Genomic DNA, 25,075 nt, shown 5'->3' with positions numbered 1-25,075 from the left:
CAGGTCTCCTGTGTGGGCTTTGCCCATGTATTGATACACTTTGGCCCACGGACATTTGCAATTTCAGTGACTGTGCGGGACTTTTTGCCTTTATTTATCGGTTACGCAATGTTTACACTTGGATTTTTTTGTTTCATTTTCCTATTTTACCATGACTTCAATGAACCTATTTTTTACATAAATGTTGTTTCTCACTTTAATCATATCTTTTCGTTATTCCGAGGGGTTTGGATGGGGTCACTTTGACTTGGTGCTCTGCATTGGTGTGTAGATAGTTGGGGGGTGGGTGTAATGCGTATGTGTGTGCCCGTAACCCTTCCTCCTCCCCCCCCCTCCCCTGTGTCGTAGGTGCGGTACTCACCGTTGTCGTCTGCGCCGGAGTTCGTACTCGTGGTAGATGAGCAGGTAGACGAGAGCAGGTAGGATGTTCAATTCGGGCTCCATGCTGTCCTCCGTCCTCGTGGAGTGTATAGAGGTGAGCGTTTTCCCGTTCGTAGTCTGTTTCCGCCGTGTTTTTATCGGCGGGGCTCCCGCCCCGGAAAAGGTGGCGGGTTGGTGAGTTGTGATAGGGTGGGCGGTACATTGTCTGCCGCCTGCCTGTTGGCGGTGACCGCCGCGCTGTTTGTGTGTCCCGCCGTGGCGGTCTGAGTGTTAAAGTGGCGGGCTCTGTTGGCGGTTCCCGCCAGGGTCAGAATTCCATTTTTTGGACCGCCCGCCTGTTGGCGGGTTGGCCGCCGCTTTATCACCGACCGCCAGGGTCAGAATGACCCCCCAAGTGTGTTTCTCTCCCCCAGGGTCCATTTGACTTTAGACCATCCACACCTCACTCCAGGCCCACTTGGATGCCCTCCCTTTGGTCTCGTGTCCCTGGCCTATCTGATTTTTGCAGTATGCCGTAGGCCTCCTGGAAAGCATCGAAAATATGAATTCTTGTATTAGTGTGCCTATTTCCAATTTGATTGCTGCTAAAATAATGTATAAGAGGAAAGTGTTGAATGGTTTCTAACAATGAAACATAAACTACAGTTCTATAGACACACCATGCAGCACGGTGTGAGTCCTAGTACAGTTGTGGCCCCGACATCTGGCCAGATACAATTTAATCTTTGACCTTGCCAGCTTCTCCAATGATAGTAGCAATTCGATGGCTATTTGAGAGCGTCTGATTTTAAGAATGCAACCTCTGCTTTTCTGTAACAAAGCCTGAGGACTTGGGCTGGGGCTGTGCCACTGACAAGGCTAACACAATGCCCGTCTTTGACACAATGCCCGGGACTGCAAAGGGATTGCTTTGCGAGACATCACTGTGGTTTCCTGTGTGGATTTGCCTAGTTCTTTAATTTGAGCATGGACTCTGGAAGCCACCGCAGATTTATGTATTTGTTTGGTTCCAGTCCCTGCCTATAATTTTGCATTGTACAAATAGATACTCCGTGTACTACGTAGCTTCCCTGAATGTTGAATTTTACATTTTGCACTCTTTAGTAAAATTTTATTTATTTTGACTCCTTAACTCCAGTTAAGAGTAGGTTACCATTGAACTCTAAGCTCTTATTTTATTTCGGTCTTCTGATTTCTTTCTGTGAAGAAATGTTAAGCTGCTGGTGCACTATGGAAGTATAACATAGTGGTTCCCTGGGTAGGGCCTGAATTGGGTATTGTTGACAATTTCCTATCCTTTCACCAATCTTATCTCCAATGATTGACTTCACTGGCAGCGACGGACGCACCACTTACCATCTTTCTTATATAGTCAAAGGATGTCTCGATGGTCAGACCTGGACATTAGTAACTTCAAGTGTAACAAAGATTGTGGGAAGGCTTGTGGTAAACTGGGGATGTCGAATGGGTAGGTCATTCTCCAGTAACTAGTTAGTGCACAGGATGAGACCTGGCTCTCCATCAACAACTCCTCCTCAGAACATTCCTAGACCTGAGAGGAAACTTCTTGAAGAATAAAGACCTTTTCTGACTACAGAAAGAAAGTAGTAGGCCACCTGTTACTTTCTAAGTTACACAAAAGGCAGAAGGACTGTGACTCGAAGAGGGCCCAGATCACCAGTATGGACTGGAGCCAAAAATGGGCCCTGACTGGAGGAAGAAAGGAAGAGAGATAGAAAGAAATCAAGAAAGAAAAAAAAGCCATGCTCCCTGGAAGCTTGACCACAGGACTTCAAAAGTCAACAGGAGGAATTTTCCCAGCAGTTGAAGAAATGTAAGACTTTTTCCTCCTCTCGAGAACTGTGGAAAGGTCTCAGGTTTTCCCAGGAACAATGTACACTTGAAAATCCAGGTTTATCCTTCTGGGCACTTATAGCTGTGAAGATAAAGCCTTCAAAGGTACATCGTAGTGAAGGTATATGGCCTCATGGAGCCCTACCTGGCTAAAGCTTTCTGCACATCTCCACTGGAGGATTTTAAGAAGAAAAACAGTAATTAAGTCAGATGGTAACGATTGGACAGGTGTGAGACAGCAAATCATTCCTAGTGGTGAAGTAACCTAGGTGGTTATAAATTCTTGTTTTGTCCTAGTAATGAAAACAAAAAAAAGGAAAATATTAAAAAAGAATTGCAACATTCTGATGGTGCTCCACCAATGCAATGCATTCATCTTATAATAATTCTACAAGTTGGGTAAGGTCGACCTGATTCAATCAAAATTATTATCTGAAAAGTTCGTATAAGGTAGAGACCTACACTGATGATAATTGATGTGTGTGGTTCTTAGAACTAACATTAATGTAAGGAATGCACAGCATTCCATTTACATGGAGCTAACAATAGCCTTCTCTGATTAGTACACAAAACTATTTTTGAGACACTCACACACTTTGAAAGAAGCAGTAAATTAATTGGTAATTAGGAGGACACAAAAGGTGGAATGAAGTTGCTCTCTGGTTATCAATGCTAGCAGTGTTAAGTTCTACTGTTTGCAGTCCTAGACTTAGATTCTGTTTCTGTTCGGAGTTTTATTTACAAAAGCACAGTGCCGACATTTTCTTGCTCAAACTCTGTTACAGCAACTCCCCACAATTTTACAGGATGCTGCTTGATTTTTTTCCTAGAATACAGTGTCTTAAAGGAGGAGGAGAGGCCACTGCTGTGGTTCCTCTGTGGACCGCCCTTCAATTCGACCCCAAACCTAAAGCTAGGTCCGTCTCGGACAGAAGGTCCGAACCAGACTTGCGCCCTTCTTGGCTCGTCAATCCATACTTGACAGAAGCCCATTTCTGTGGGGTGACCACCAAACACTGCACACGCAATTGAGCAAGATTTGTACAGGGGTGGCTCCTCCGCAATGCAGAGAAGCTTTGCTCCACTGGCTAAGAGCCAGCAGCTGAAAAATACAATGATATTTCATTTTCGTTCTTTTTTTTCTGCTGCTGGCTCAGCCAGCATGTACAGGGAGGGGCGGGGTGGGGCTGGGCTATGGGGGAGGGTGGGCAGGAGGAGTGGAGTACACTAAGTGCACTTATGTGTTTGGCCTGCCGTCTTAGGCCGGCCAAGCCCACATGCACACTTAGGTTTATCCAACATGGCTGTGTTGCACAGCCGGGTTGGATAGACCGAGCCGCTCAGACCAATCCTGACACTGCTCTTGATACATATAGCATGAGAGCAGGGCCAGGATTACTGGGGAGCCTGTGCTGTAGTCCCAGTGAATGCTGGGACACCAGAAGAGCAGAGGAGCGACCCGGCAGGAGTCTGAGGCGATAGTGTGAACAGTAAGCATTTATTATTTGTTTCCCCCGTCACCCTTCCACCCCCCCTTGACATTTGGGGCAGGTGTTATGGATTTTATAGTGCATTTCTACCTGTGTATGGTCTTACACAGGTAGAACTTACATGTATTGTTATCCCTTATATTTCTACTATTGTGCAAAACTAAATCCTACTCCAAAGTTGGAGAGTGGGCATTCAAGGGTGTGAATGTCCTGAAAGTCTGCAAACCCCTACAAATTTGAAAGTCTGTGGGCATTCCAAACAGGATGTGGTTGGGGGTTTGTGTTTGTTAAAGGCAGGAGTTAGGACCTCATTACGAGTTTGGCGGATGGGATAATCCGTTCGACGAACTTTCCACAGGGAGGTTGCTGCCATGCTGGCTACCTCCCTGCTGGTCCCATTACAACTTTCCCGCTGGGCTGATGGGTGTCAGCCCAGCAGGAAAGTGACAGCAGCATTGTCACTGTCTAGCAATAGAGCTGGCGGAAATGCTGCCAGCGTATGGTGCACCAACACCCTTGTAATGCTCACTGTCTGAGCAGCAGACAGTGAGCATTGCGAGGGTGCTGGGCAGGGGGACCCCTGCACTTCCCATGCCAAGTGCATGGGCAGTGCAGGAGCCATCCTGTGGTCCCTTGCACCTTTTCTCCGCCAGCCCTTTCATGGTGGAAAGGCTGGTTGCAAACCAGGTCATAATCAGCAGGGCGGTGCAGCTGGTTCGGACCTCTGCCACTGTCATCCAGCCGAGATCACTGATCCCGGGGTAGACCTCTGTACCCTGGTGGTCTGACAGATCACTGATCCCGGCGTAGACCTCTGTACCCTGGTGGTCTGACAGCCAGAGTCGTAATGTGGCAGGTCGGACCACCACAGCAGCGGAGTTTCTGCCCGCTACCGTGAGGCTGGCGGTCTCAAGACCGCCAGCCTCGTAATCAGGTCCTTAATCTGTTCCGTGTTGTGGAATTAAATCAAAACACCCTGAAAATAGACTGTTGACCTGTGGAAGGGGGTTCCTTATGACAAAGTGCATCACACAAATATTATGGCATTTCACATTGTTCAATTGGGTATGCAGAAGGCTTTCTTCTTAGTGGAAAATGCAGAGTCACAAATGTTTTCCAAGAGTATTCTGAAAACGTGATTGTCAAAGGTTAGCAGGTGTACATTGGATAAAAGTGCATTCTAAAGTCCTGAGGATAGTGGCTGTGTGAGGTTGTAAACTTGGATTTTTAAAATTTATCCCAGCAAGTGTTGTTTGATGCCTTGATTAGTGATGGAATGCTAGGTGCATGAATGTTACTATTTAGGTCCCAAACAAGGTCACAGCAGTTATGCAGCAATGGTGGAACAAATTATCAAATTATGCATCAGCGATCACTAAAGTAAAGGCAACTTATGCAGTACTTGTGGCAGCATTATTTTGATATTTTATGCTTCTACAATATAATGGGCACATATTTGACCTAATTACTATTTATTAACACAAGACTAGACAGTGACCAGAAATATGTTTCCATTGCAAAGGGTCTGGTAGTGCTTGGCACCACCTATGGTGCTTTTTCTTTTAGTAACGTTTGACCCTTTTAATAAAAAAAAAAATGTTTTGCTGGCATATGCAAATTATGCCACACATAATGGATTATGTGCTAAATGCGGTAAATCCATAATTATGCAGACACCTTACAGCTGCAAAATGGTATGATTACAGACGCTTTGTCATGCAACAAGGTAAAAAAAATGTAGATGCCCTGTCAGCAGGTACACTGAAATTATGCAATTGTGCAGCCATGGCATTTATGGCATAAATATATATATGCTGCATTAGGCACGTAATCCATAATCTGAAGACTTTAATTTATCAAACAGTTCAAAAGCTACTAAAATACAATGATGTGTTGCTGCGCATTGGAAGGCCCTTTGCAAAGGTTGTCTGTTCACCTTTCTGTTGCTTACTGCTATATTTGGGTGTTAGATTAGTACTAATGAGGAGTTACCAAAGCACAGGCAATGTCAAGTGTCAAAATGAGAAAATAATGAAGTAATGTAACACAAAAAGTGCTATATTGTGCCACATTATTTGCCTTTCTTGTTGCATAAATTAGCCCTGTCACATAATTTGGCCCTCCTCTGCAACATAATTCGAATGGCCCTGCCTATCAGTGGAGCCTAATGTTTGGAGCTATAGGCTTAAGTGGCAATATCTCTTCAGGTGCATCTACCTAATTTGAACCCAAGGAGGAGCCTCCTCACCTTCCACACTGCAACCTGCTCCTCGTGGTCTAGTTTAGTTGTATAACTTAGTCAGGTATTGTTTTTGATCATAAATGTCAGTATTGTTATATTAATCTTCTGATGGTTATGTATCTATTTAATTTTAGTTTTTATAGAGTGCTCAAACTGCAAATTGCTGTCTCATATTGCACAATGTTGTCTCGATGCTTTAGAGCCTTTTGGGGAGTAGGGGAAGAAACATCAACACAACAAGGGGATAATGTTGCCAGAAATGCAAATACAGCATAAAAGGACAAGATTCAGCCGCAAAAGTAACTCAGATGGTGACTCAGAAAGTTATAAAAGATTTTTGATGAGCATTGAGCAGTTAACTTGTTCAAGTCAGATGACTAAGGGAGGATATCTTGATTGCTGTATTATGATTCTATTATGTACTACGGAAATTGCCGTACAGCGGATGGAATATCTGTCACATTTGTGAAGGAGTAACCCATCTGCCATACTCTAAATCAGGCCCCTAGGCTAGAAGTTCTGTGATAAATCGGGCTGTGGCTCGGTTGAAGCCTGGACTGTTCGTGGAGTGAAACAAGAGTCTTTCAATCTTTTTTAAAGTTTAGGAAGTCTTTTCCGATCTCAGTCATTGAGGAGGAGTGTTTGAATAAGAGATCATGAAAAGGCTTTTGCAGTAATGCAGATGGGATACCACCAGTGTAAGGGCAAGTGTGATCTTTTGGGGGAGCTAGAGAGAAGTAAGGGTACTTTGGAGCAAGTGTAGATGGCACTAAGCACTTTTGGTGACTGAGTCCACATGTACGGTGAAGGAGACTACAATATGGGTGTCATCCTTGACAGCAATCTTTCTGAGCCACCTTTGTAAGTGAGGTCATGGTATGAGGCCACGCAAAGGTATTGCTGTATCTCACTCTGTACCCACCTTTTATTATTTGTGAGGGCTTGTTAAGTCTGTGATTCATCCAACTAACACATTCTCATGTCTGATTGATTGATTGATTGATGTCTACCACTCCCACCACTCCCAATACCAATGTTTATTTTCCTCTACTAATGCCCCACTAATCTACCTTTGGGTTCCAGGATTACTACATGCCAGAAAGTGCTTCAAAACCACGTCAGGGGAAGTATGCTCTATATAGATACATTTATAATTATTGCTTGCTGTGCCTAGAAGCTGGGCCCCTGGGATTATACAATAATAATAATAAAAAATTACAATATAATGAAGTGGCAATTCCGCACTTGAGCTATACAATAACAGCATAGTGTTTTGTAGATAGCAGGCAGGAGAACATCTAGTTGAATAGATTTCCAGCTGCTTGAGCACAGTGTCAAGATTGCCCCTGCCATCAGCTCCTGTGGGGAACAGCTAGTTAAGAGGGGGGGGGCTGGGGTGTTTTGGGGGTCAAAGAAAGTGCGAGAAGTGCCCACGAGTAGAAAAATATTATCTTTGAGGCATGTTATATTTTTGTCTTGTGCAATACCTGTGGTGATGGTGAAGCGGAATGTCAGCAGTGATTTAGCGAACAATAAGCACTGCCGCGGAGGGTTCGCGGAGATATCGGCCGCAAGGAGCGCATCTGCGTCCTTCCCTGAACCTCGAGGGCTGACAGGGGCCCGTTGACACATGATGGAGATCCATCACTTACACTCCCGGGTCTTTACTGTGCCTTGAACTGAGCAATGACTGTCGGGGGGGGGGGAGGGGGGAAGAGGGGGTCGGCTGAGTCCTAGAAACAGCCTTGTCAAGGAGGCGCTCTCGAGGATGCTGGGAAATTGCTTTGTGGCTGTAAAATGAGAGCCGCCAGGTGATAAACTTGTAATCCACAGAAACCTTGCTGTACTGCTCATAGAAACATCCCCAGTGGGGATTAGTGGTTCATCTCTGCTCCTGACCACTTTTCTAGGCTCAGGCTCGTAAGCAATGGGAATAGAGTGGCCCCCTCCTCTCCTGCTCCCAGCCTCATCTAAATGTCGACCGCGGTCCATTAAATACAAAAATATGGCATTCATCTTGAACTCCAGAACCTGTTCCTGTGGAAACGATGAATATAAAATATGTCGGTCTGCAGCCAATCGGCTGCGTCGCTGTATAATGGCCTCTGGCTGAGATCTTTTGACAATGAACATCCATCGATGTCGCGACGAGTCCTGGGCAGTATTACCAGCGTAGTTCAAAGGCAGCGTTAGATGTTGGGGTTTTCGAGCGAGATTTTTATGTATGATTGCTCCCCTTGGAAGAAGACCCTTGCTTTATAAATAACGGCACGCGTTGTAAGTGGGGCTGGGGGGAGAAAATGGCACGCCAGAATTGGATTTTATTTCATAAACTTGATATTAAAGGGGGTGCCAAGGCAACATCTAAACTTCTCGTTGCGACACTGGACGCCTCAATTCCGGATCTGGTTGTTTGGGTACGCTGTTGCAAAGATTTGTTAGCACGTCAATGGACCAAACCAGACCATGTTTATCAGAGTTCCCTTCATCCTTCAATTTTCTTTGCATCCACCTGTTGATCCTATCTTTTGCTATTCCCTCCCTTAATCTATCTACGTTTTTTCTAACTAAACATTTCCATCCATCCAGTCACCAACCATACTCTCATTTATCTCAACTGTCCTCCCCCACCCTTCCATATTGCACATCCATCAATGCATCCATGTACTCGTCCACCAATTGTTTCACACGTCCTCCCTCCTCATTTCACCTAGCTTGCGGATTCTTCCATCCATTCGGCGTATCGCCCATCAATCTTTCCATGCCCCACCCATTCTTTTACCCTTTCATCAATTCTTTCTTACTCATGCTCAGTCCTTCTATTTTCTCCTCTCGGTTTCTCCACCACTTTTATCATTTCTGTTTCTCTGTTCCTTTACTGTACACATCAGCTCATTGAGCTTTATCTAGGAGTTTGTGTCTGCAGTCCTGCGGACAGAGAGGGCCATAGGGAGCAAGTTATTGTTTTCTGTGACCCAGATCACCAGCCCACCAGAGCCAATGGCAGCCCCTGCAAGCCCGAGTAATAGACAGAAGAAGGTGCAGTGGCGGAGCCTTATACCCCACACTAGTCTTGCACTGCGGCGACACATGTTGTAACTGTTCTGTGAGTGTAAGGAAGCATGCACTCCAGTAGGTTGTATGATGGAACCACGCATGCGGCAACCACGCATGCCTGAACAACGGGGTTGGAACAACGACCGTGTTCAATTACCGTGACCCCCACAGTTTAAAACTACCCTGATACTCCCAGCCCACCCTGAGCCCTAAAACCGTCCCACACCCCCAAAAATAAAACTACCCAACTCCTAAAAACAAGATTACCCGACCCTCCACCCCGTACCTAAAAACCCGACCTCCCTGCTCTGAATAAAAAATTACCCCAACCTCCCACCCTCTACCCTAAAAACCTGACCCCCCACCCGCCCTAAATACAAAATTACCCCAACCCATCACCCCTAAAAAACCCCACCTGTCCTAAATACAAAATTACGCCAGCAGCCACCCCTAAAAACCCAACCCCCCACCTGCCCTGAATAATAAATGACCCCAACCCCACCCCTAAACCCCCCCACCAGCCCTGAATACAAAATTACCCCCCCCACCAGCCCTAAATACAATATTACCCCCACCCCTAAAAACCCACCCTAAATACAAAATTACCCCCACATTCCTAATAACCCGGCCCCCACCCACCCTAAATACAAAATTACCCCAACCCCTAAAAACCAGACCACCCCCACCCGCCCTAAATACAAAATTACCCGACCCCCACACCTAAAAAACTACCCCCCACCCACCCTAAAAACATAATTACCCCAACACCCCAAAGACAAAATTCCCCTGACCCCCACCAACCGGCCCTAAAAAGCCAACCCACCACCCGCCCTAAATACAATATTACCCCAACCCCTGCCCCTAAAAACCCAACCCCCACCCCGATACAAAATTACCCCAACTCCCCATCCCTGCCCCTAAAAACAAAATAACCCTGACCGCCCCACCTCTGCCCTAAAAACCATAGTACTGACCCCCCCCACCCCAACCCTTAAAAAAATAATAATAACCTAACCACCCCAACCTCTTCACCACCCCGCCCCCACCCCTACAAACTACCCCTAACCCTGCCCCAGCCCCACTTACCTGACCGTGGTTAAGACAGAGAAAAAGGCCTGTTGTTCATGCAAGCATCATTCCGCTTGGGTGAACAATGCAAGCGTGGGTCTGGACGCGTAGTTCAGGATCTTTCCCAATCCAGTGCCTTCCCCTTTACTACCTGTGTGTATGTTAACTGTGCACAGATCTACATCATTGCCATTATCAATCGGCAGGAGAAGCACAGAGCCAAGATGCTCATGCCCCATCCCGGCAGGCGCAGCAGGTTCCACAATGGCAACAGCAGTGCACGCTTTCGTATCACACACAGGACATGTACCCCATTGGGATCAGCAGTGAAAGCATCTCAGACAGACATGCAACACTGGGCGGGCTTTAATAGGGCATCAGCAGTGAAAGCTTCCCTCACACACTGAAAATCAGTACAACACAGGGAGCAGCAGGGCATGCTTCATTCGCACACAGCAGGCAGCAGCTTTGCTTTCTAAGTATGAGCAGGCATCCACAGGTACACAAGCAGTAACTGAGCAAGCTTCACGTCCACAACCTAGTACTGTAATGTTGCAATTAGTGCAAGCTTCTGTCACAAGGAACAAAGTTCTCACACACTGCAACACCCCCCAACACAGACTCTTTCTCACTCCTTCTGTCTCTCTATTTCTCTCTCTATTTCTCTCTTTCTCTTTCTCTCTCTTTCTTTCTCTCTTTCTTTCTCTCTCTCCCTCTTCTCTCTTCTTCTCTCTTCTTTTCTCTTCTTCTCTCTTTCTCTCTCTTCTTCTCTCTTCTCTCCCCACACCCCCGGTACGGCTTGGATATCATCACTCACCACTGAAAGCTCAGACTCAGATGAGGTGCTACATGGGCTTCAGCAGTGACAAGTGTCCCTCTTGCACACAAAACAAGTATAGCACAGGTAGTGGGAGGGCAACAGCTTTTTCACTCTCTCACACATATACTATCAAACTCATACAACTGAACCAGCACCCCCTGGCATACGCTGTTGAAACATCTATACACCCAGGCAGAAATGAAAATTAATAACACAAGGCAACACGTACATTAACAACTACACACAGTTTTATGCACTGATGGCCAACACGCAGGGTAGTAACAATGGCCCTTCAAGTGCAGGGGGCCGCCAACCCACCAGGGGCCCTTCAATGGGATCCCACTCAGCCCAAGACCAAAGGATGTCTGTGAGATATGGAAGACTAGTGGCACCCTCATCACATTCTTCTGGGGGCCATCATCATTTTGCGTTATGCCAATGCAGACAGTAGAAGTTTCTATCTGTGACCTGGGAAGTGCATACATCAGTGGTCCCAGGAAGTTGAGTCTCAAAGCCTGCCCTGGAAATCTTACATCCACATCACATTCTCAGCCTTCCACCAGGACAGGCCTCTAACTATCTAATGCCTCAAGGAGTCAGTCTTTCCATGTCCCACTGACCAGAGAGGCATTGTAGTTCTCAGCCTCTGTAGTGAAGGAATATCCTGCCCACCACAGCCATGCCACACTGCCATTGTGAAATATTTGCCTGTGCGTACCAAAGCTGTAACCTACCTTGGTGCCATTTAAGCAGTGTTGTGGCCCACGTCATCACTTATGCATGATGCATAGTTGGAAAGTTTGCAGTTGCATATGTGTGGCATTTCCATGTTTGCTATGTGTCCCTCTGTGATACCTTGAGTACAATGAAGTCTGACTAGCAGTTGGAGAAGAAAACTGTTAAAATGCAGAAATCTCAACAATTGTTTTATTGTTTGAATTGAAAGTTCTTACTTTCTACATTACTGCTAATAATAGTAAAATAAACATACCAGAGTTCATAGGGAAGACACTAGTGTGCTTAAATGACTATAACTAACATTAATGGCCTTGGACTGCAGCACCATTCCCAGTCCAAGCAGTAGAATGCACCAGTGTCCCCAGGCTATAACCACATCATTGGACCCCAGACTATATCAATGGTCCCATACAATATGGAACCGCTAAATGGATAGTTAACCCTTTCTTCTGTAACCCCCTCTGCTCAACTTCAAGACTGATAAGGCAATCTTGTCTGAAAGACGAATTTCCTTGCATGACAAGGGAGATGAAAGCTCCAAAATCATTGATTTCAAAACTGGGAGTCAAGACCTGGGTGAGAACAGAACCACTATAATAATTTCAATCTCCTCCATCCGAAGTCTGGACAACACCTTGGGAATTATAGCAAAAGAAGGAAAGGCAATAACAGATGTGGAGGACACACTGGTAGTTTATCTACCCACACACTTCCTCCATTACACTCATGGAGTACAAAAATGTGGACGTGAGCATTGAACTTTGTGATTAATAAGTCTGTTATGGTGTCCTACTCTTCCTACACCTCTCCGGGAATGTTAGAGAAGGGAGAGTAAGGTCTTAGAAGAAGGATAGTTCCTGCTCAATGTATCTGTCAACACTTTGTCTGCCCTCTTATATGCTATGCTCCTAGGGATTAGAGATGATGTTCTGTACAAGTTTCTATTATACAACTCACCAAACTCTGAGAGGTGGACTTCATCGATCCATGGTGATTTATGCATTTAACTGTCCCAATTGTGTCTGTCCGTATTGGAATATCTTGGTTGCAAGTAGTTTCCTTGAACTTGTTGAGGGACTTGAACATTGCCACCAGTTCTCTTCAGTTGAAGAAATGACCTTTCTGTCTGGCTATCCACTAACCCTGAACCATTCTGCCCTCCGCTGCCAATGCTAGAAGACTGGTGTCCATTGTAATTGTCTTTGGGGTTCTAGGATGCATCAGAAAAGCTTTGAAAGGACTTTCTTGTGTCATACACCTCATGACTTCTTGATTTGGCCTGAGACTGTGGCCTTTGCTTTGTACCCATGTGAACTGGGTTTCCAGAACTCTTTTGTCTGATTTAAAAGTTGTCTCAGATGAAATAACACTCACTGGACCATACAAATCAAAAATAACATTTGCCCCTAAATGCTCAACTGCAGTCTTGCTGATCTTGCAGACATGTTCATAAGAGTTGACAATGGCTGCTGAATGTGGACTGCTTGGATTTTGGAAAAAAGACTATGTTTAAAACTTTCCTGAACTGTGCTCCTATAAAGGCTGATACTGAGATGGTGCCATCGGTCACTTCACCTGGTTGATCAGAAATTTTCGATCAGACTGGATTTTGCAAACTTCTTTCAGACCTATCAAGGTCTTAGATTGTGATCGAGCATGAAGGAGCCAGTCATCTAAGTATGGAAATAGTGACCAATCTTGCAGATGAAATGTCAGCTACTTACAGAGGCTTTCAGCCAGACCTCTTCATTCATTGGTCTGTTGCTATGTCCATCACATTTTTCTACCACCCCTTACAGAATCAGACAGTTGTAAGTTCACTTCAGCCATTGGCTAAATTCAGTGTGAGTGACTGCATTATGCCCTTTCACAATGGGCACGTGCGTACGCAAAGTAGTTTCCCCTAGAATGTGCGCCTTTTGTTTTATTTTACCAGCGGTTTCCGGTATTGGCAAGTGCCCAGCCCCTTCTATAACAATGTTTTATAATAAAAAAAAAATATAGCAGAACAAGCATTGACCAAGCCAAAAAGCTAACAGCCAGAGTAGCTTCTACTGCTTGTGAAGTGTGTGGGTAAGAGTTGAATAGAATTTCTTATTTTTGGGAAGGCCTATTCTTTGGAAAGTTATACTCGTAAAACAAAGGTTAAACAGAAAATAGGAATCTGAGACCCTGCTCCGCAGCCTTCTTATGGTTCCTTCTCACATGGATCAGATGAACCTGTCGAACCTGAACCAGGGTTTGAGATATCTACAAATACCAGTTCAGCTCTGAGTTACCTGAAGCGTCAGCTGTTTTTGTGCTTCAATAGTATTCGTTTGTCTTCCCCGTTATTTCCTCTTCCCCACATACATTTGACTTGTTGCCTCTGCAGACCCATTCCAAGTGGATATCTTGTATCTGCTCTCATGCTAGGAAGTCTCTCTCTCGACAGAGCGTTTGAGATGCTCTTCTTGTGCACTGCTTGAACACTGCCTGACCTCTCGTGCCCCTGAAACTTTCCCTGGCAGGTGGCAAGGTGACAGCAAGTGCATGCATCGATTATTTGTGCACAATTTACATCAATCATTTATTCATTTGTAAGTTTGATATGTAAGTTCTGTTTTATTGTGTGTTGTGTATCTTTTATGATTTTAAATAAGCTGAATAAAGTAGTGGTGGATTGATTGCACTGGCCATTTGTCTCGAGTGAATTACTATTTGATTACACAAGGGCGTACAAAGCAATACGGCAGTAAGTCTGATTTCATGGCTTTGGGGATTTGTGATTCATTAATAGGAATCACCCTGGTAATTCGAAGAGAGTAAAAAAGTGATTGTGCCAAAAAATGTGATGAAATGTTGTGCACATTTGCTAGGTTTGCCTCAATTGACCAGGGCGAACTGGGCTATGGACGTGAAAAAGTCTGTTTTAAAGGCCTTCCTCTGCAGTAAATGCAACATAGAAATGTTGGTTGAACTCATTAGGCTGTAATTACCTGCTGCCCTCTGAGCATGAACTTTATGGTCATAATCTTTTATGAAAGAAGCAGTTTATGAATGAAGCAGATTTTGTGATCAAAATACAAATATATATTTCAATGGCAAAGTGGCATATCATGCAATCTATAGCTTTATCCTTGACCTCGTTCTCATGCTCCATACACTTAAAGTCCACCTTGTCGACTTCACTCTAGCCCTCTCACTCCCTCAAACTACTGAGCACACCCTCCGTTGTGTGCTCATTAAAGCAGACTGTGCAGCACTCCACACCTCAGGCATCGCAGACCTCATCCCCTATCACAACCTTGATGCGCATCACAGAAACTTGACTCCCACATCCTCACGCCCTGTGGATATCCTCGCACGTGCAGGCTACAGAGTCGCGCATGCAGGCCAGGCACATAAGAAGGAGGGAATCCTTGCAGTCAGGACACATGGATCTGTACTCCACTTCGCCAATCCCCTTTAGGACAGTGCTTCTTCCTACCCATCGCTGCTTTAAAGGAAACAGGTAATGATTATCCTAAAACTTCCAGCATCCACTTTCCTGAAAAGAGCTGATGTTTGCACTTTTAATTACCACGTTCCATCCAGCTGAGTTACTATGTTTAGGTGGATATTCAGCATCCCAACTAGAGCGCATTATATTGTTTTATTTGTTAGGAAATAAGTGCAATGACTTTATTTTGACCAGTCCTTTGGGTTCTCATGGAAGACTGCACGAGAAAAGCCAAAAAATAGAATACTTTTTCGAGTTGCTACATAAAATTGAATTCCATGCCTAGCATGCAGCACTGATTTCAGTGCAGTAAGCCATTGATACATTTCTGAAATAATCTGAACCAGCTACACACGTCACTAGCATGCAAGATGAACATAGCTTGCTGATCATAGCAGATCATGCTAAAAGAGCAATCATAGCAACTCTGTTATGCTTTCTGGGACTTGGAGTTTCACTGGATCCATTACAGGTATGGCTTGGAACTGTCCACATGTGATGTTGGTTGACTACATTGTGCTGCGTGAGGGTCACATATGACAACTGTGCCACTTGGAGGCAACGGAATCTATTATTCGTCTAAACTAGAGCTCTCTTTCTGTCTCATGTTAGAACTGAGTAGCTGATTGGGTTCATTCAGAATTAGGAATCCTGCATTCTTGGGCTAGCATCCAAGCAGTTGATAGAAGTATATTCCATCCTCTGCTTTGCTTCTCTTTCTATTTCTATTTAGCATTTATATAGCACAACTGTGACTCCCGAAGGAGCTTCCTGGCGCTAATGCAAATCAAGGTGAGAAAAGTCTGTTCGAGAGAGCGAGACACAGTTATCATAAATCTAATACTCACAAGATAAGAGAGTGTCGCGGATCTCAATCATCCATGTTTTAAGCTGCTTTGGGAATATAGATTCCACATATATGAACCTTAAATGTCTAGGCAAGGACTTCCAGGCATTAGTGCCTAGGACAGTGAAAGATGTACCTCCTCTGGTTTACAGTCTGAAAGATGCTGGATTAAGCACATTAGCCTGTGTGGATCTCCAGTTTCTGCCTGTCTTATAATGGGTCAACCTGGCTGTAAGGAATTTAGGGCCCGTCGCCATGCAAGCTTTACAGGTCATAAGGAGGATTTTAAAAAGAATTCTCTTATGGACCGATAACCAATGAAGGGTTTTTAAAGCTGCAGAGGTCGAAGACTTTGTAGGTAATTTAAGAACTGTTCTAGCAGCTGCATGTTGGACCACTTGTAACTTGTGTATAGTCTGATTGGAAGACCCAGCATACAGACTATTACAATAGTCCAACCTAGAGGTGATGAGCGAATAGGCTACAGTTTTCCTCGCTGAAAGGGGCAGGAGGTCAAAACATTTCTTGAGGTATTTAATTAGATTCTAATAGGGCCCTGCAACTGACATTCCCTGAGGTTGAAAGGACAGGGAAACATCAAATTTTATTCCCATGTTTCTAACAACCTCCACTGTAGCGGGGGTGGGGGAGTGGCATCTGGCCACCATTGGGAGGGCAAAAAATCATTAGGTTTGCAGAAGAGCGTGATCAGTTTGATCTGTGTTGCATTTCAAGTGATTGGCATGCATCCACTGGATAGTAGCAGGTAAACAGTTACTAAAATTCTGCTCGGATCCTAGTGAAGATTTATCAAGTGATGAAATCAGCTGAGTGTCATCAGCGTATGATACAGTGTCTATTCCAAAATATGTTGTGATGGAAATATGAGAAGCCATATAGATGTTAAATAAAATGGGCTCAATGAGGAGCTTTGCGGGATACCACAGGTGACTGTGGATTCTGTTAGTAAGAAATGACTTTAACCACAAAAAGGCCTGTCTGACAATTCCACAATCCCTGACGCATTGGAGGAGAATTTCATGAGAGATGGTGTCAAATGCTGCAGATAGGTTTAATAAAATCAATACTGCATTTTTACCTGCATCTAATGTAAATTTTAGTGTGTCTGCGATTTCCACCAGGGCAGATTACGTGGAATGCTTCAGACGAAACCCTGATTTTTGGGGGTGCAGTAAATTGGCTTTTTCTATAAAGGTTATTAGGTGGATATTACCCAACTTTTCTATTATTTCGCTCAAGGCTGGCAGCAATGAAATAGGACATAGGTTAGATAAAATTGTAGGCTCTATAAGAGACTTTTTCTGTTTAATCACAGCCAACTTCCATTCCTCTGCTATGCTCAAGGAATTGTTCAATATCTGATATACCACTGGATTATCTATAGCCACGACCTTATGTAGGATATGTGGGGGGGGAAGGATCGCTGGGTGATCCAGATTTACCAGTTAAAATAGCCTGGCTGGATTGGGCCAGCAAAAACTTCTTGAAAAGGTCCTAAGATGTCCGTCCCTCCATTCAGTGAGTCATTGTGAGTCAGTTAAAGGAGAAATTAATGTAATAAAATACCTTTTGATAATCTGTACCTTGTCTACAAAATAGGACGACATCTGGTCACGTATCAGGAAGCGAGTACAGAAAAGTGCGAGTGCCAATGCAATTTTACACTTTCAAACTCGATTTCTAAAACATGATAAAGTCAATTTAATTTAAATCCCCCAACGTTTCCCACAGACTTATAAAAATGTCAATATCACTACTCTCTCTACAGAACCTCACCAGATGGATGTGAGGATCATTTGCTTCTGAGTGGCTGGTGGCTTCAAGCCATTGTTCCAAGCCAGCAGAGATAAATGCAAAAAGAGATAGATCTCCGAGTAATGGAATATAGAAAGCATTGGAAAGAACTTGTGTGTCAGATGAGCAGAGCTTATGCTTTCACAAGGTTTTGTGCTGATCAGCAATAGCTTGAGAGCTAGGAACCACGACCAGAAGCTTGAACCAACAAAATGTTTGAGTTTTTTAATCTCTAATCACACCTCAAATTCAATTAGAATTTGAACAGATTGAGTTCGCCGCAAAGTGCTCTGTGAGTTTGACATTTTAGCAGTTAATGACTCGCCAAGATGCTGGTGAATGGCATCAAGTCTTCCTCTCAGATGAATCTCACAGAAGGAACACTCCCCATTTATTTCAATGTCTAAAGTTGGCTGCTCAATAGACGAGTGTTCCAAATGATGCTATAATTTAAGTGCTAAGGGAAAGTGGCACTTGCTCCAATTTGCTCAATCTTTTGTTCTTTGATAGATCTACAGTTGAGATTTAAGGGAAGTTGAAAAGAGTTTAACCTGAATGTTCATTCTTACTTGAAGAGATGATTTCTAATGAATCAGTCCTCTATGTTTTGAAATCGTTTGTCATACCTTGAGGGTTGACGAGAGTCCTATTTTGTTACACTAATTCCTTATCTCTGACATAATTGACTCTTGTATACCTGTACTAATTCACCGTGATTTGTCTTTTTTACAGAATCTTTCACTGCTGACCACAAGCCTCTTATGGGGGAAGCACCTGAAGTACGAGGCTTCTTCTTGGGATGTGGCTTCAATAGTGCTGGTGAGTTACTGTTCCATGTTCGAAAAGTTTGCTCTGCCTTAATGCATCTCAGGCAGGTGGTCCTGTATAGGGAGAGATAATGCCTAGTTCATTAGTAGTTCAGAAAGTTGGCTTGGAAGAATATCCACCATATGCCATTGAGACTTGCTTCTTTGTGGTACAGATGATTGTTCTAATGTGGAATTGTACATCAGTGGATGTTCTCTTAATGGACAGCAAGCACCTTCCAGCTGCTTCCATTCTGGAATGTCAAGCCCCCTCTTGTTGAGCATTCTATCTTAATCGGCTGAAGCTGAGAGAGCACAGACTCAAGGTTTGTAGAGGTGCTATGCATTACTTAATTGATTCCTTGTTTCCTTTCCCTCAAGAAGTCTGGTAGGCCTGCTTCAGTGGTGATGAGGACATGAGCCATCCTTGCGTTGAAAAGCTGGCAGCACCACACTGATTGAATTACCCATCTTCAGGTCTCAGACCCCATCCAAGTACTGATTCATTTTGGGCACAGCACAGAGCCACTAGGAAGGAGAAGAGCACGTGGGAGCCTTAAGTGTGTTGGGCCTCTACATGCAAGATGCTACGATTGTGTTCCACTGTCTTTGACATACTTACTTATGTATGATGCTGCTTTGACATCACAGCGGGTGCATTTGCATGGATGTCTTCTGTGTGGTCATCGCATTGCACTTAATGATCTCGTTATCATAAGAGCAGCTGCACTGTTATCCCCCGGTGTGCTCATCCTGGACTGCTCTGGCACTGCTGTTTGTAAAGGATGCTATGGAATTTTTCCAACCAGTGGCATTTTGATGCCTGGTCCACTTCTGTAGGGAAAGATCCACGCCTTGTTCAGAGGGTTCACAGGCCAGCTGACCCTGCCAGTAAAAGAGCATCTAGGTGTAAGTGTCCTCATTCCAGTGTTTGACAGCACTTCCATCCTTGTGTCCTTTTTCTACTCCAATGTGAACCTAGGGCCACAACTACACAATGGCAATGATGACCTAAAATGGCCCCCACCTCCTGCCCAAATGAGCCCATCAGCCTCCGAGTGCTGACTGGCTCCAAGTCTGATAAACACTCAGCGGTGTTTCGTTTTCTTTGTTTTGTTTGTATTGTTTTCCACTGTTGGAATTTTTGACTTTTTTTACGTTTTCAGCAGGAATGTGGTGTCCCTGGGACACATCACTGCAACCCCCCCCTGCCCTAGCTCTAATTCTTCACAACACTCTCTGTGTCATATATATATATGTTCGATGGCATGTGTAGCTGCAGATACACATGCTGTGCACATCCCGCCATCTGGTGTTGGGCTCGGAGTGTTACAAGTTGTTTTTCTTCGAAGAAGTCTTTTCGAGTCACGGGACCGAGGGACTCCTCCCATTTCGACTCCATTGCACATGGGCGTCGACTCCATCTTAGATTGTTTTTTTTCCGCCATCGGGTTCGGACGTGTTCCTTTTCGCTCCATGTTTCGGGTCGGAAAGTTAGTTAGAATCTCGGAAAAATCGTCGGTATTGTTTGCGTTCGGTATCGGGTTAGTTACAACAGATCGACACCGACTTTTGAAGAGCTCCGGTGGCCCTTTGGGTTTTTTTCACGATCCCCCGTCGGGGCCTGGTCGGCCCGGCCACATGTCTCTTCAAGGCTGATGGAACGGACCCCATTCCGCTTCTGCCCAAAATGCCATAACAAGTATCCATATACAGATCAGCATCTGGTCTGTAACTTGTGTCTGTCGCCGGAACACAAGGAAGATACTTGTGAAGCCTGTCGAGCGTTTCGGTCCAGGAAGACACTAAGAGACCGAAGAGCAAGAAGACTGCAAATGGCGTCGGCGCCGACAGGACAAGGGCGTTTCGAGGAGGAGGAAGAAACCTTCTCCGTCCAGGAATCGGACTCGGATGAGATTGATCCCGAGGAAACGCCGAAAACCGCGAGTAAGACGTCGAAACATAAAACTCATGAAAAGAGCACAAAAGCCCAGGGGACGCCACCGCCACCAGGCCATGGCTTAACCTGGAAAATAGGTGACCGAACATCGGCACCGAAAAAGGGCACGCTGGTGGCGAAGTCATCCGACTCCGGTCGAGATACCGCCACACAGCAATCTCGGGCCCGAGATAGTGGCTCCGAGCAGTTTCGGCACCGAGATAGCGGCACCGAAATGGGTCGGCACCGAGAGACCACGACGCCGAAAGTAAAGAAAGTTTTGTCGGAACCGAAAAAGGTAGCCGAAAAGGTTTCGATGCCGAAACATCCGGCTTCGGAACCGAAATCAAGTTCCTACACAGAGGAACAAGGACTGTCCTCACAAATGAAAATACATAGATTTGGACAGGAATTAGAGGCAATGGAGCCAGACTACACCCAAAGACGGCTCCACATCCAAAAGGATACGGGAAAGATCAGCACTCTCCCTCCTATTAGGATGAAACGCAAACTTGCCTTCCAGGAGAAAGACAAGCAGCCACAGGCAAAGGTGGCTAAACAAGTAACCCCGCCACCATCTCCACAACGCTTTCCGCAACCATCACCGGTAGCCACTCCACCTATGATGCAATCACCGACCCACACAGGGATGAGTCAAGATGACCCTGACGCATGGGACCTTTATGATGCACCAGTGTCAGATAATAGTCCTGACTGTTATCCAGCTAGACCGTCGCCACCAGAAGATAGTACAGCCTACGCACAAGTGGTGTCGAGGGCAGCGGCATTTCATAATGTCAGCCTTCATGCAGAGCCCATTGAAGACGACTTTCTATTTAATACACTGTCGTCCACACACAGCCAGTACCAGAGTCTTCCCATGCTACCCGGGATGCTAAAACACTCCAAACAAGTGTTTGAAGAGCCGGTAAAAGGAAGGGCCATTACTCCAAGAGTGGTGAAAAAATATAAACCGCCACCAACAGACCCTGTGTACATCACACAACAGCTAACACCGGACTCAGTTGTAGTAGGGGCAGCTCGCAAAAAAGCAAACTCACACACTTCAGGAGATGCACCACCTCCAGATAAGGAAAGTCGCAAATTTGATGCAGCAGGCAAAAGAGTGGCGGCACAGGCAGCAAACCAGTGGCGTATTGCAAATTCACAGGCTTTGTTGGCCAGATACGATAGGGCTCATTGGGACGAAATGCAACATTTTATAGAACATTTGCCCAAGGAGTTCCAGAAAAGAGCACAGCAAATAGTAGAAGAAGGACAGAGTATCTCCAACAATCAGATACGGTCAGCTATGGATGCTGCAGACACAGCTGCTAGAACTGTCAACACAGCAGTAACAATAAGGAGACATGCATGGCTGCGTACATCAGGATTTAAACCAGAAATACAGCAAGCTGTGCTGAATATGCCATTTAACGGACAGCAGTTGTTTGGGCCGGAGCTGGACACTGCTATCGAAAAACTTAAGAAAGACACTGACACGGCCAAAGCCATGGGCGCACTCTACTCCCCGCAGAGCAGAGGCACATTTAGAAAAACACAGTTTCGAGGGGGGTTTCGAGGGCAAAGCACAGAACCCACGACCTCACAAACAAGGCCCACTTATCAATGCCAATATCTGCGTGGAAGTTTCCGGGGACAATATAGAGGGGGACAGTTCCAAAAAAATAGAGGAAAGTTCCAAAGTCCCAAAACTCCTCAAAATAAGCAGTGACTTACAAGTCACGCATCCCCAACACATAACACCTGTGGGGGGGAGACTAAGCAATTTTTACAAACATTGGGAGGAAATAACAACAGATACTTGGGTACTAGCAATTATCCAGCATGGTTATTGCATAGAATTTCTCAAATTCCCTCCAAACGTCCCACCGAAAGCACACAATATGTCAAAACAACATATAGATCTTCTAAGACTAGAAGTTCAGGCGTTGCTACAAAAAGAGGCAATAGAATTGGTACCAAACCAACAGAAAGGAACAGGAGTTTACTCTCTGTACTTTCTCATACACAAAAAAGACAAAAGTCTGAGACCTATATTAGATCTCAGAACATTAAATACCTACTTCAAATCAGATCACTTTCACCTGGTGACATTACAGGACGTAATCCCACTGCTCAAACAACAAGACTACATGACAACACTAGACCTAAAGGATGCATATTTCCATGTACCGATACATCCTTCACACAGAAAGTACTTAAGGTTTGTATTCCAAGGGGTACACTACCAATTCAAAGTGTTGCCATTCGGAATAACAACTGCGCCAAGAGTTTTTACAAAATGCCTAGCAGTCGTAGCTGCACATATCAGAAGGCAGCAAATACATGTGTTCCCGTACCTAGACGATTGGTTAATCAAAACAAACACGCTAGAACGGTGTTCACAACACACAAAGTATGTCATAGAAACTCTCCACAAACTAGGTTTCTCAATCAACTAGACAAAGTCACACCTTCTGCCGTGTCAAACACAGCAATACTTAGGGGCGACAATCAACACAGCAAAAGGGATTGCCACGCCAAGTCCACAAAGGGTTCAGGCATTTCACAATGTAATACAGGCCATGTGTTCAAAACAAAAAATACAAGTCAAAATTGTGTTAAAACTCCTAGGCATGACGTCCTCATGCATAGCCATTATCCCAAACGCAAGGTTGCACATGCGGCCCTTACAACAGTGCCTAGCATCACAGTGGTCACAGGCACAGGGTCAACTTCAAGATCTGGTGTTGGTAGACCGCCAAACATACACCTCGCTTCAATAGTGGAACAGTATAAATTTAAACCAAGGGCGGCCTTTCCAAGACCCAGTGCCACAATATGTAATAACAACAGATGCCTCCATGATAGGGTGGGGAGCACACCTCAATCAATACAGCATCCAAGGACAATGGGACACTCACCAAAAACAGTTTCACATAAATCACTTAGAACTATTGGCAGTATTTCTAGCGCTAAAAGCATTTCAACCCATAATAAGCCACAAACACATTCTTGTCAAGACAGACAACATGACAACGATGTATTACCTAAACAAACAGGGAGGGACACACTCAACACAGTTGTGTCTCCTGGCACAGAAAATATGGCCTTGGGCAATTCACAACCACATTCGTCTAATAGCTCAATTTATTCCAGGGATTCAGAATCAGTTAGCAGACAATCTCTCTCGGGATCACCAACAGATCCACGAATGGGAGATTCACCCCCAAATACTGAATACTTACTTCCAGAGTTGGGGAACACCACAAATAGATCTATTTGCAACAAAAGAAAACGCAAAATGCCAAAACTTCACATCCAGGTACCCACAAGATCAGTCTCAAGGCAATGCGTTATGGATGAGCTGGTCAGGGATATTTGCTTACGCTTTTCCCCCTCTCCCACTCCTTCCATATCTAGTAAACAAGTTGAGTCAAAACAAACTCAAACTCATACTAATAGTGCCAACATGGGCAAGACAACCTTGATACACAACACTACTAGACCTCTCAGTAGTGCCTCATGTCAAACTACCAAACATACCAGATCTGTTAACGCAGCACAAACAACAGATCAGACACCCAAATCCAGCATCTCTGAATCTAGCAATCTGGCTCCTGAAGTCCTAGAGTTCAGACTCTTAGACCTTACACAGGATAGTATGGAGGTCATAAAACAAGCTAGGAAACCTACCACTAGACATTGCTATGCAAATAAGTGGAAAAGATTTGTTTATTACACGCATCTGCTAAAGACATTATAGGATACTTACTACATTTGCAAAAGTCAAAGCTAGCTTTTTCTTCCATTAAAATACATCTTACAGCAATTTCCGCTTACCTGCAGATTACGCACTCAACTTCTCTACTTAAGATACCGGTCATAAAAGCATTTATGGAAGGCCTAAAGAGAATTATACCACCAAGAACACCACCAGTTCCTTCATGGAACCTCAACTTTGTCTTAACACGACTCATGGGTCCACCTTTTGAGCCCATGCACTCTTGTGAAATGCAATACTTAACATGGAAAGTTGCATTTTTAATTGCCATCACATCTTTAAGAAGAGTAAGTGAGATTCAAGCATTTACCATACAAGAACCATTTATTCAAATACACAAGCATAAAGTAGTTCTACGGACAAATCCTAAGTTTTTACCAAAAGTCATATCACCGTTCCACTTAAATCAAACAGTAGAATTACCAGTGTTCTTCCCACAGCCAGACTACAGCACTACATACATTAGACATCAAAAGAGCGTTAATGTACTACATTGACAGAACAAAACTAATTTGAAAAACAAAACAACTATTTATTGCTTTCCAAAAACCTCATACCGGAAATCCAATTTCTAAACAAGGCATTGCTAGATGGATAGTGAAGTGCATTCAAACCTGTTATCTTAAAGCAAAAAGAGAACAGCCTATTACACCAAAGGCACACTCAACTAGAAAGAAAGGTGCTACCATGCCCTTTCTAGGAAACATTCCAATGACCGAAATATGTAAGGCAGCTACATGGTCTAGGCCT

General features: G+C 44.5%; 1 protein-coding gene across 2 annotated transcripts in view; it reads left to right on the top strand.

Annotated features, from left to right (window-relative positions):
• Positions 1–25,075, top strand: part of SARDH (sarcosine dehydrogenase) — a 460,574-nt gene that overhangs the window by 150,351 nt on the left and 285,148 nt on the right. For both annotated transcript variants that reach the window (XM_069241559.1, XM_069241560.1), the window contains exon 9: positions 18,526–18,612. In XM_069241559.1, coding sequence (XP_069097660.1) covers positions 18,526–18,612 — 87 coding nt within the window. The remainder of the gene's footprint in view (positions 1–18,525; positions 18,613–25,075) is intronic.

Source organism: Pleurodeles waltl, chromosome 6 (assembly GCF_031143425.1).
Source record: "Pleurodeles waltl isolate 20211129_DDA chromosome 6, aPleWal1.hap1.20221129, whole genome shotgun sequence".
Classification (NCBI taxonomy): domain Eukaryota; kingdom Metazoa; phylum Chordata; class Amphibia; order Caudata; family Salamandridae; genus Pleurodeles; species Pleurodeles waltl.
The sequence above is the reverse complement of the archived record's forward strand: the minus strand, read 5'-3'. Positions and strand labels throughout refer to the sequence as shown.